Here is a 12262-nt window from a genome sequence, read left to right on the forward strand (position 1 = left end):
TACTAGGCTGTTTGATACAGAGGATGCCTGTGGGATGAATGGTCGGTCTCAACAGCAAATACAAATATATTTTATTTAGACAAAACCTCCCACAAAGGATAGATGCACTTATTTTGTGGTATTACTGTGCAAAACCGGAAGTGTAATGCACAGGCAGCCCAATCCCTATCTTCCCAACCCCTTTCTTTGTGTATTTAAAAATAGGAAGACACTAGCCAGCTTAAAAACCTGAACCTACAAGGCCCAGTGATAACCAAGTGCAAACAAAGCAAAGCGAGTTCACCAAAGGCGCTTCATCTGGCAGTGAATCCATGCTCCGAGCTCTGACTGAGAAGGGCACACGCACGCCCCTTCAACCTCCCCTTGAGCGAAACTGGAAGGACTGCTAGTTTGGATTTCACAGAAAGACAAGGTAGCATAGAGCAAGCATTTGGAGAGCAACAAAGAGATTAATTCCAAAATCCCGTTTGACAAGAAACTGGTCACAACTGAGACAAAACAGAAAGGATTTTTTTCTCTCACTTTGGTGCAAGTTTATTTATCTTGTACACTATCCATCCATACACCTGTGATACAAATTCTATGAACCTGCCACAAAGCATTAAAGCACAACATACCTATTATTCTGTAGACATTTGCATCTTTAATCACTATCCAGCCTACATGGATCAGCAGTGATTCAACACAGGAACTTGTAGTTCTGTAAAAATGCAGATGTCTGATAACCGTACATACATGAGGGAGGGGAGAGCAAAAGTGTTCACTTTTAGGGAACATGGCTCAAATCTTCAGATTTAAAAAAAAATATATATTACGTCCCTGGAAGAGCTGGCTGCGTAGGGGTTTCTGTAAAGGATCTTGTAAACTCATTTCATATAGTAAAATCTAAGCCTGCAGGCTTTTTGCTTTGTGGAGGTCAGTAATACATGAGGACTGACGGTCTTTTGCATTTATTGTATCTTGCAGCATAGCGCCTTGAGCTGTTGGCAGATTTGACAAACTTACTGGAGTACCTGGAGTGCTGTATATGGGTGAAGGGAACGCTCTGCACCCTCAGCTGTATTTATAATAGGGCTTTTCCAGCTAGGAAGTTTTCCAACCAGTACAATCGGTGATTGAAAACAGCTATACTTCTGAACCATGAATGTGGCTTAATTAAAATGACCTATCAGTAAATGCAGTCACAATAGGAAGTTTATGCGGCAGGAAACACAAAACACAAAGACAACGCTATTTTTTCCACAGTTCTCTCTGAGGTTAGAAAACCTGTTAACTTCGAAAGCCCTAGGAAAATGCTGCACTGGTTTAGAAACCATCTACTTGGCATAGGACCACATTTGTTTTTTGCACACAAACATTTCACAAATCTCCTTATTTCCGCATTAAGCATTCTGCATTTCTTTGCCAATCTTGTAGCTGAGGATTTTGTTCCAGTCGATCTTGGTGCGGGTGACAGGTAGCTGCCGGCGTAAGGCTTTGAAAGTGGTGTCTGACATAGTCTGGTAGTTTTCACTGATTGCTGTCTGCAATGGCAAGAAGATTCAGTTAGGGCAGTAATTAGGTACTCTGAAAAAGCATGACTGTTAAAGCCACAAAACCCTTTCCAGAAGGCGAAGGCACGCTATCGACTAAATTAATAATGCAGTCACCAGTGTGCGCACAAGTAAAAGGGTTTCTATTAAACTCCCCTGTGAACGTAGCGGTGTTTCACTGACTTATTGGTGTCGAGCCTCTTTGCACACAGGCTGGGACAATGTAAAAAGCTGTCACACGCTTTTCCTCTTCAGTATTTTTAACTGTCACAGAGGAAAACATTTAGACTCACCCACTCCCCTTCCACGCTTGTGCCAGGCATCATTTGTAACCCTTTAAAATAACTATACAGCAAACTTGATTATTAATTACACATAGCTTTACAACTGTATTATTTAAACAAATACTACTGCCCTTTTCTAAGTAATTCTTACAGTCAATACCAGACTTGGCCAGAAACAGAATTAGAGGTCAATTTTCCATGTTTCTGTTAACTGTAAATGGAGACTGATATGATTCCATCATATTTATTTAACAACCACTGATCTTACCTGGTACTCGTTTTCTGCATTTTCTATTATCTTAATAAATTCCTTAGCTGTCTGGACATCACTCTACAAAGGAGAAAAATAGATTTTTGTACATTTAAGAGCAACCTACAAAAGCTACACAATAGATTTCTTCTCAAATGATAGGCTGAGTATAGATGAAGTGGATAACAGCAGCAGCTTCCGCTCCTTCCGCTCCATGTTTGTAGCTGGGTTCCTTTGACTCACTGCGATGTCTCATATTGGCTAGGGTTTGTGCTCCAAACTGAAACAGGACTGCACCCTAGTGAGCGAACGGGAAGTAGACCTTCATGGTATAGATCAGATTTTGTGACTGCTGCTCCCTCTACTGTACTACAGGACTTCTTACTTTCCCTTATTACTCGGCTCTTGGTTTCCCTTGCATACAGATAGAAATGCATATTCTGCCCTCTTTAACTGAAACTCGTAAGATAAGCTTTCCAATAGAGACTGTACTTTCTAATAGAGTCTTTTACGCAACTGAGAATCTGGGTTTCCCATGTAACTCTAAACACTATGACTACACTGACTAGTCACCCTAAAATTACATTACTTTAAAATCAAGAGAATGTAGTCATAGAAGTGTATGCTTCTCAGGATGTTTAAGAAATATTTGCTTTATCATAACAAAGTCTTTTAGCATACTTACTGAAACCTGTACAGAGTCCTGGATATCTTTATGACTAACCAGCTGAACATTGCCATCTTCATAATAATGAACCTGAACAGAGACAAAAATGCGGGTTATCATTAACACTCATTTTATAATCCCTAGAGCCCCCAAATGCTACCAGAATGGCACAACAGCATTGTTGTGCCAGTCTTCTCTGCTTACGTGGAGACTAAAAGCAGGATGGATTTTCTAAAAGGTTTCATTCTTTGTCAAGACTGTTCAAGATTATGTTAATGCAGTAAACGCCTAGAGTTGAAATAAGAGCAATTATAAAAGAATTCATGGTATAGATTTTAGCCCTATAAAGTGAAGCAGACTTGGAGGCATATAGGGTAACGCTATATAATACATCACAGGCCAGACTGTAGATGTCTGAAACACTAGTTTTAAGAATTAATTTCCTGAATTGCATAGTTTAATAGCACCTTGACTTGAGAAGGACATCTCAGCTGTATTTCAGCATCTCATTCTGAGTCGAATGCGTTACTGTGGGAGAAGCACAATGCAGCTTCTCCCGTTATGGCCAGAAAAAGTAACTCACCTGGATCTTGAGCACTGCAGCCACTTGAGCTGTTGGTGGTGTGATGGTAAACTTCCATTCTGATCTCCAACGACCATTCCTAAAAACAATCGAAGCATGAAAACTGCATTTCCAAAAGGCTCTAACAGAAAGAACCAAATTAACAAGAGCAAGTTGTTTCTGCTGTCATCTTACGGCCTGTATCACAGTGCCTTACATGGCACTGAATTCAATTTCTGAAGCACAGCTGAATACAATGCAGCTTCAGTACAGACCAGCTCCAGTGTACCTGTGCTCTGGAATATGTCAGGGGGTATCTATCTAGCTCTGCTAATGCCCTTCTCTCTGGATAGGTCACTGAGCCACACTGAAGGCTTCAGGGAAGTGCCAAGGGGGCTGCAAGGGAAACAGACTACAGAATGAGAAGCGGGACTTCTTGGGAAGCCCAAGACTACCTGCCCTTCAGACTGCGTCAGAAGATATAGAGGATGGGTTTGTTTGAGGACTAGTAAAGGAAGAAAATACACTATGTTGAAATAGTCTTACCAGAAGTTTTTAGGCTGGAACTGGTGGCTCTCAATACAGGCAATAATTGTCTGCTGCCCATCTATAGATTTACCATAAACCTGTATTTAGAAAAAGAGTTAAAAAGGCCCAAGAGCTGAGGAAAGCCATTCTTAATTTCTGTTCTTGGCAGCATTGTGGAGGCTTGCTATTGTGGTATCTCACTGGGAACATGTACCACTAATTACATTGTCCAACACCTCCATTTGCACACATGTACACAAAATGCCTTTTTATTTACTGCAGGTGTTAAGGTGCTTGGCAGCCATGGCTGTGAAAAATAAGGCCAATACATCTTTACCACTGTGTGCGTACCAAGATATTTACACCCTCTTTGGAACTTGTTATTCCAAGATTCCATAAATTTAAACTTTGTTATTCCAAAGTTAGCAAAAACACTAGTGAGGATGGAGAATTCAAACAGCACTGCCCAGCACAAAGTCCACCCAAGGTACTGACTGATGTGGAGCAATGAACTTTCAGTGAAACAAGACGGATACTCAACAGTACAGAAGCCATTGGGGTAATGATCTTTCACATAAGCTCTCAATGCATTGTCACAGGCATCTCTCCATTGTTTTAAAGCTGATTCTGTGTCCTCAGGCTGGGGGTCACTCGCTTCTTTCCTTAAATGATCAAACTTAAAAGAAAGTTTGTTTCTTGGGTCTAAAAATCTGCCATTTCCGAGATCACCATGTTCTGTGATTAAGACCTGTAAAAGAAGTTGAAATTAAGATACACTTACACTGCTGTAAATGTGCTGGTTTGCATTCTTCCCTGACTATTTGAATAAGTGTTTCAATAGATTATTTCATTGAGCTACAATGTCTCATAAAGAAACAAGGATTTTCAGTAATAATGTCAACTAAGAGTAGTTGTAGTGAGGCTGTAGGTAAACTCTCTGCTCTTCACAGTAATACTGCACTTAGTCTTCTGTCCTAGAAATGACAGCATTATAATAATGTATATATTTAGCTTAAAGTTGGGCATCCTTACAATACAAACAGGTGGTTTTGCTTTTAAAGTTATTTTTGCCGTTTTTCTTCCCCATTTCTAAAGGAAATGAAGAATTTCACTCTGGAATTTACCATCTCTTGTCATGTTCCATGTTGCAATAGCTCTCCTTCTGGTCAAGGAGGGTATATAGATGTGGCTACTTCTAATATGCACCAACTAAAGTACGCGGCAAAGTAGCACTGTACCTTCCCTCTCCCTTTGTCTTATTCACCATAATTCTCTGGTTTCCCAAACACTGACTTTTTTTTTTTTTTTCCTGCAGGTTGTACTGTAACTTTCTTTTGTCAAAGCTATTTCTGCGGACAGCCCTCTTAAAAATTATCTGCCTCCCATGAACATATCTGGGACACAAGAAAACCTAGGTCAGTACTTGGCTCAGAGAACAGAACAGATGGTCAGGCCAGCTTTCTGTCTTCTGTAGGACTTGCTGCTTGTTCTCGGAAAAAAAAAATTGTTTTGCTAGCATAGACTGGATAGTATTAGATTGGTATAATCAAAGATACAGGGTATCTGGGAATGGATTAAAAATTAAGAAAACCAAACAAAAAAACCCTATTAAGAATCTACTACTGATTGTCAGTAGGAAATGTAAGCAGGTAGCAACATAAGGATTTGTAAGTGAGCTTTAAATAAACAGTGATCTTTAATCATTCATACTCTAAGTAGAATTCCAGTGACTTCAGCATGGAGCTTTACTTAAGGAACAATGAATTAGAGTTACTAGGTAGTATCAGACAATACTTAAAAGAGAACATTTCACCTATGCTTCTTCTATAAGTACAAAAGTTTGGTAATATAATGATGTGTGGGGGAAGAAGGAGAGGTGATAACTTGTGAGTAGAATGAAACTAGTCAACATCTTGATGAAACAACATTTTTTATTGTTTTTGCACAGTGTAGTAATACAAGCCTCAAGTGTAATAAGTTTTCTCTTACCTGATCATCATACCCTTCTATCTTCACCGGAGTGAACTGATCCATGTTATATTGTGCAAATGCACTGTTAAGAATTAAGAACATGAACTTTAGCTGTACATGCACATTTATTTTGACTCAAGAATAAGTACATGGTGTGATTTGTATTACAGAAAATTTCAACTTAATTTGGCAAATAATACACGCGATTTTTCAATACCTTTTATTGACGATACCTATAAAAACCCAGGTCTAAAGCCAGGTTTAATTAGTGATGACCAGGAAAGTACAGAGTTCAAAAGTAGAACAGCAGGCAGCCTGGGGGAATATGAGCAAGCCAAGGCAAAACAGGAACACCCTAGCTACAATTTAGACAGCAGCAAGGTAAACAAACGAGTAGGGTAATATTTACAACAATATTCTTATGTAAAGACCTGCTGACTGACATGTCACCTAACTTGAAGTAAAATCTTAGCATCAAAAAGCTTGTATGCATAACCTTTAAGCACCTTCTGATGAGACTGTGCAAGTAAACAAGATATTTTTAAAAGCTTTTTTTTTTTTTTTTTTTGAGGGCAGGTCTTTTTCTAAACTTCGGCTAAGGATTACTCAGTATTTCAGGCTTCACTTGCTTTACAAATCATGCTCCAACAAGATCAGACATTCCTGCTGCTGCAGAGTTAAACTTTTGGGCAGAGTGCCTTCCTGTCAATTTTATACGGCCTCTACGGCACAAATTCCAATTTAGGGATTTTTAAAAGAATTGTCCATGCCTTCCATTATGTATTTTATTGGGGGGGATAAGGAATTACAGATTGCTCTCAATACAACAACTGGCTTGCTTTGTCACAGAATGGTGGGTGTAAGAAAACATAGGCATCTCTGATGGTAATTTGACTTGTGTTTGAAATATTAGTACTTACTGTGCTGCTCCTTCCCTGAGAAGATTGTCATTGTTAAGCAATAACCGGACATCTGGAGAAGAGAGTGTTCAGGTAGGTTATTGGATTTTTTTACCAAATGTTTCTCTTTATGCATTTCCATTTCAACTGTACAAACGCAAACACTAAAATGATTAAATCATTTAATTAAGCATATGTAGTCACAGAATGACAGCATGCTTTTCCCTCACCACTTCTTAACCTTAAAAGCAGCACGTTGTGACACAGCCTTAGACTCTTGTAATAGATGAAATGTGAAGAAAACACCACCGATTATTTTTCCTTATTTACTTACCATTGAATACTTCATTGAATTCTCCAGGGGGTGCATGAGTGATGAATTTTGCAGCTATACGCACCTACAATGAAGCAGAAAAGTAGTTCAACTACAGACAAAAGATAATTTACCGAGTTCATACATACTGTAACTTACACCAAAGCAATTCACCAACGAAACCAACTGTGACAGTGATAGGAAGTGCCAGACTTAGGGAGAAATCTAGGCATGCATTGTCAAAATGGAAAGAGTCAGTCTTTTTTTCAGTGTAACCGAGCAGAAGAATTCCAAATGTACTCGGGAAGAACTGCAAGCTTCACATGGGCACCTGGAAAAATGTGAACTGTTCAACCTGCTTAGTACTAACCTATTAAAAGAATATGAGTGCTGGCTAGCCACTCTTAGTGACATTGTTAAACAATGTTTTTTCCTGATCCATGCTAGTAATCAGAAACCTAAATGCCAAGGTATATATAGAATAAGAAACAACTGCAGTAAAAGTGACACTGTACCTAGATGGTAACCTACAGCACAACCACATAGCTAGGAGTGTCTGACGTATGTTGCAAGACACTGTGATTCCCTGTGATGCAACTTGTTTGTTGCTGACGACTGGCTGAAGGAGATGCCACTGCTTCACAGCAAACAGCGTGTGAAGGAGGAGAGGTTGATCCCTCTAGAAATGGAGCAGTAAATCAATTACATCAACTGGCACGGGACTGCTTCCAGAGTTAATTATGCCTCACGGACTTTGAAAAGCCACTGATGTGCTCAAAGTGCAGAAGGGTTATGGAGATACAAAGTAAAAAGCTGGGAACTGACAGAAATGGGGGAGGTGATGGAAAGTGCCAAAAGGAACCGGAGAAGTTGGACAGAGCCTCCGAATGAAACCATCCAAATTTCAGCAGGTGACTTCCCCCCCGCCCCCCCCCTTTGATTCTCTAATGCTGCCCTGGTCACTTCTAACCCTGAGCAGCAGACACATCACCTGAGCCATTCCGTGGCATGTTACTCCTCTTATCTTGAAGTAGTATTTTATTGGAAACTGTACTGTAGTCCAGACATGAAATGTCTCAGCAGTGGAAGAACTAAGGCACGTGGAACTGTGAGTGATACAATAAATAACTGAAAAGGCCAACTGGAAGGAAAATACCTGAATGCCTGCAAACTTTGAAGCTGGAAAAGAAAAATCCATTCTCTTCTAAAAAGTAATAGAACTGCACGGTGTTCTGAAATCCAATATACATGACTTGCTTGGATTGTTAGAATTTAGGTGGTCTAGGTATTGAGTCTGTTGAAATTAGTAGGAGTTTATGGTTTTCATAATCAAATCTTTTATGATTTTTACAGGACCAAAGGGAATAGAATCATCTTGGAAGACTTGAAACAGGAAATGTCACAAAATTAAACCTCTACTTTAGAATAATAAAAATGTCACATTTCTTCCAATAAGCACAGATAACAAATCTGTGCAATAAGCCTTTCTTGCTCAACTAGACATTTATTGAAGATGACTGCAGAACAGTGCTCATTACAACTCTCGACTACTTTTTCTACTTTTCATTTTGAACAGTAAAACAGAGGAGTGTGTATATAGCCAACTACTTCAACTGAATTATTGCCAGAGCTGGAAATAACTTGCGTCTCTCAACAGTCTTCCTTGTTTTAATTAGAAATTGTTGTTTGTATTGTTTGTCACATAATGATTTAAAGCAAGCCATGAAAGGAAATAAACACCTTTCCAAACAAAGGGTATACTGCCTTATTCCAACAGTATGAAGTAACAACTCTGCCTTAGCTGGATTGGGCTTCAGATAAAAATAGATCATTTTCCAAATTAGCACCTATTTAAAAAAAATACATTCTTATGCCTTAAAGAATTATGTAATATAAATGAAAAACTAAAAAGTCTGTAACTTGTGTAATTGATACAATACAGAATGTCAAACCATTTTCTCCTCATTTTCTGCTTTTTAGGTAAGGTTGGTAGGTATACAGCAATCCTAAAAATGTAGCTCTGTCTGAAAATTTTCACTGTTAAAAGAACTGTCATTAGGACATGTTGCTGCCATAATCTTGTTAGGTTTCCCTATCAGAAACTTGGATGGTGATGAAGGTAACCCAGCAGTAATGAAGAGGGACACTGCTGCTTTACATCCTCTGTGGACTTTGCTGAGAGCCAGCCCTAAATGGCTGAAAGACTTCTGAAATGATGCCATGCGCTTTTCTAAGAAAGTGCGAGTGTAAGCACTAGTACAGGCATATCAGACTGTGCTAAAGCGCTTACAAATACGTACCACTTCATGCCATGATGCCTTTCAGTGGGAGGATTGCACTAGAATACATCCTGCAAATTAACGCCCCAGATGAACAAATTCCCTTTCATAAGGTGCTTCAACACATGAAAAAATAAGGCCCCTAAAAAGCCATAAAATTTAGTATCTTATAAGTTTATCCAACAATGTTGTGGCTGCAGAATTGTACTGTACATGGAACCCTCATAAAAGGATCCACTGTTTTAACAGGTTGACTTTTAGATCAATGGATTCTCATAAACAGATCCTTGTGAAAAAGATAAATATTACAGGAGAGACTTTTACTGTCTTCCACAAATTCTTCTACTTGGAAGGATGAAGAAAATTAAATCAACACAGAAAGGACTCTGCATTTCCATCAAATGTTACCACAAAACCAGCTATAAAGCAAGTAAACACTGCAAGTGAAAAGTGTTCACTCTTACAAAGTATCCCTAGCCCTGCCTCTCTTGTGGAGCAATAAAGTACAAAGCATTTATGCCAAGCTCTTGAAATCAGGAGTGGACTGCGGGAAACAGGCTGTGGAGTAATTAATTCTAAATGTCAAGCATTTGAATCACTCTTTGTTTTTCAAGTTGACTTGTTTCAAAGTGGTGTCAGCACAGTGGCAGGATGTTCATTTGCAGAAGCACAAAAATAAGACTTTCTGCAAACTGACCTACTTCCTGGCCATCACTGCCATTTCAGGTAGCTCGCAGCACACTAGCAAAACAAACTTCCTGTTTCTAAAATGGAGAAAGTGTCTGAGAGGGAAGCTGCTCAACCATTAGTTTAAGCTGGCAAAATGGCAGCAGAGTGAACTTAAGTAGACAGTAAGGTACACTGCAGTAGAGCTTAAACTAAAATGAATCCCTTAGCTTACCTAAAATATGCCTATAGAGAATAAAGCAAGTGAGGCTTGGGGGGGATGGAATGAATTAATTTTGTTGCTCTATTGATTTTTCTGTTTCTTTGCTTTATTTTAAAGCACTGGTAAACTCAGACTTAAAAAAGGAAACATATGTAAAAGTTCTAGACCTATTTGAATGGTTATAAAATGGATACTACAGTAAATCTTTGCCGCATGTTTCTTTTTCAGATCCTCGCTCAAGATTATCCTTTTCTACCTGTGCTAAGCATGGAGCTACTTTAAATTGAATCGAGGTTGCCTGAGCCGGGACATGAAGTAGAATGTAGGCTCCAATTTCAAGCAAAATCCCATCTACTCTGCCAGACAAAGTACTTGGGCACACGTCGCTCTGAAGGGCCTCTTCTTGAAGGACAAGTCTTCCCCGCAAGTGCTTTGAAAGAACCGGAGACTTCAGGTGAATGCAGTGGGGAGAAAAAACCTGGTGACCCTAGGTTCTTGCAACACAGCCCCTCCTTCCCAGACTAAATGGCTAGCCTAGGTGTAGCCTACAAGCAGGGACTCCAGTTCTCCTTCCAGCTCTGTTAAGGACTTGCTAGGTGACCAAGGGCGACTTACTTCACCTTCCTCACTCTCAAACCTGTACCACCATAACCCCAACATGACAAAGCTTTACTTTTAATTTTCACATCAAATGTGACAATGCCTTTGACTTTAGGAGTTCAAATGAAATTAGGCCAAATGACATAGACTAAAATATTTTATAGAGTGCTGGATAGATTTCAGTAATGTGCCAAAGACCATATGAATTCTGGTTTGGAATACTCATTTCAAACAATGCTAATGTGTTCTAAAATATTCACTAAAGGATGAATTGCACCTTTAAGTTCTATCTGCTTGTTTCACAATGAATGGCACTGTAATGAAGCTGAAATCGGCAGCTTAAGGGAAAAATGAAAGCAGGCTCCAAACTCTAGGATCCTTGAAGATCTATAAGGCTTAATGCCCCGCTTCAGAACAAAGCAAAAAGCTATGTGCAACAGTTTTATGATGTAAGGAGGAGTAGGGGTGGATTTTTTTAAGTACCATTTGCAGGCAACTAGTGTCTACAGACTTGCAGAAAAGGCTACATGTTAATTTGTTACATGAAACTCAGTGCTGCTTGCAAGGCTGTCATTTTTCCACATTCCTACGCAAGAGGAACAGTCTGTTCATTTCTCTGTTTCCTAAAATAAATATTGCTCTATTTGCTCCTGCTTAGTCCCTTCCACCCAGTATAATTTCTAGGACCTACATCAATGTTACCGTCAGCAGCTGGGGCAAGCAGCAAACATGAAAACACGCTCTGAAGGTGTTTTGGAACCGAACGTGTTTCACAGCACCTTTTAAAGACGCTGCTAACTTTATTGGCCTGGAAAAAGAAATCCGAGGAGCAGAAAATACATTTTCACGCACAAAGACGCGCCGAGGCACCTGAGCTGCGCCCAGGCAATAAGGAAATCGGAATGCAAAGCCTTGCACCGATGAGTAACCGCTGATCCCCGCCCGGCCGGCCTCTCACCCGGGCCCGGCCGGCCTCGGGGGCCCGCCCGCCCGCCCGCCCCGAGGCAGCGGGAGGCCGGGCCGCCGGCACCGGCTGAGCCTCCCCGCCCCCCCTCGCCCGCTGCCCGGCTGCGGGGGCTGCGGTGCTGGCCCGCCCCGGAGGGGCGGCCCCCTCCCTACCTTCTCCTCATCCGACACCCGGTCCTCGAAGTCGGCCATTTCGGCAGCTCTGGGCCCGGCCCGGCCCCGCGCGGAGCATGCCGGGAGCGGCGGACTGGGCGCCGCCGCCGGGCTGGGCCGGAAGCGCGGCCGGCGCCATGTTGGCTGTGGGCAGACGCCGCGCGGCCGCCATCGTAGGAGCGGGCGGGCCCGCCCGGGACGGCGAGGACGGCGCCGGTGTGGCCGCAGCGGCCGGGGGCGATGCGGGGGCTTTCGGGGCTCCTGGGCCGCGGCCCGCCGGCGGGGGAGCGGTGACGGGCTCGGGGAGCCCGCTGTCCGCGCTGGCGGAGCCCCCCGGCCCCGCCCCGCCGCTCGGCCCGCCCCCCTCCC

At 41.5% G+C, this 12262-nt stretch overlaps 1 protein-coding gene and 1 long non-coding RNA gene across 4 annotated transcripts; one reads left to right on the top strand and one right to left on the bottom strand.

Annotated features, from left to right (window-relative positions):
• Positions 1-120: 120 nt before the first annotated feature.
• Positions 121-11953, bottom strand: CAPZA1 (capping actin protein of muscle Z-line subunit alpha 1). The gene is made up of 10 exons (XM_075722212.1): positions 11894-11953; positions 7028-7091; positions 6715-6766; positions 5813-5876; positions 4365-4571; positions 3842-3921; positions 3317-3395; positions 2752-2823; positions 2085-2147; positions 121-1523 (listed from the first exon to the last, which is right to left on the bottom strand). Exons 1-10 carry the CDS (start codon positions 11930-11932, stop codon positions 1383-1385), a joined length of 861 nt encoding a protein of 286 aa, XP_075578327.1. The 5' UTR covers positions 11933-11953; the 3' UTR covers positions 121-1382.
• On the top strand, positions 4359-11402 carry LOC142595074 (uncharacterized). 3 transcript variants are annotated; one of them, XR_012831698.1, is made up of 6 exons: positions 4359-4382; positions 4919-5037; positions 5139-5238; positions 6708-6786; positions 7055-7917; positions 10403-11402. It is a non-coding gene; the product is annotated as an uncharacterized LOC142595074 (long non-coding RNA). The 3 variants fall into 3 exon arrangements; XR_012831696.1 differs by lacking the exon at positions 4359-4382 and having other exon boundaries at positions 4555-5037; XR_012831697.1 differs by lacking the exons at positions 4359-4382; positions 10403-11402 and adding an exon at positions 8360-8720 and having other exon boundaries at positions 4555-5037.
• Positions 11954-12262: the final 309 nt, after the last annotated feature.

The sequence above is a fragment of the Pelecanus crispus genome, chromosome 17 (assembly GCF_030463565.1).
Source record: "Pelecanus crispus isolate bPelCri1 chromosome 17, bPelCri1.pri, whole genome shotgun sequence".
NCBI classification, from domain to species: Eukaryota; Metazoa; Chordata; class Aves; order Pelecaniformes; family Pelecanidae; genus Pelecanus; species Pelecanus crispus.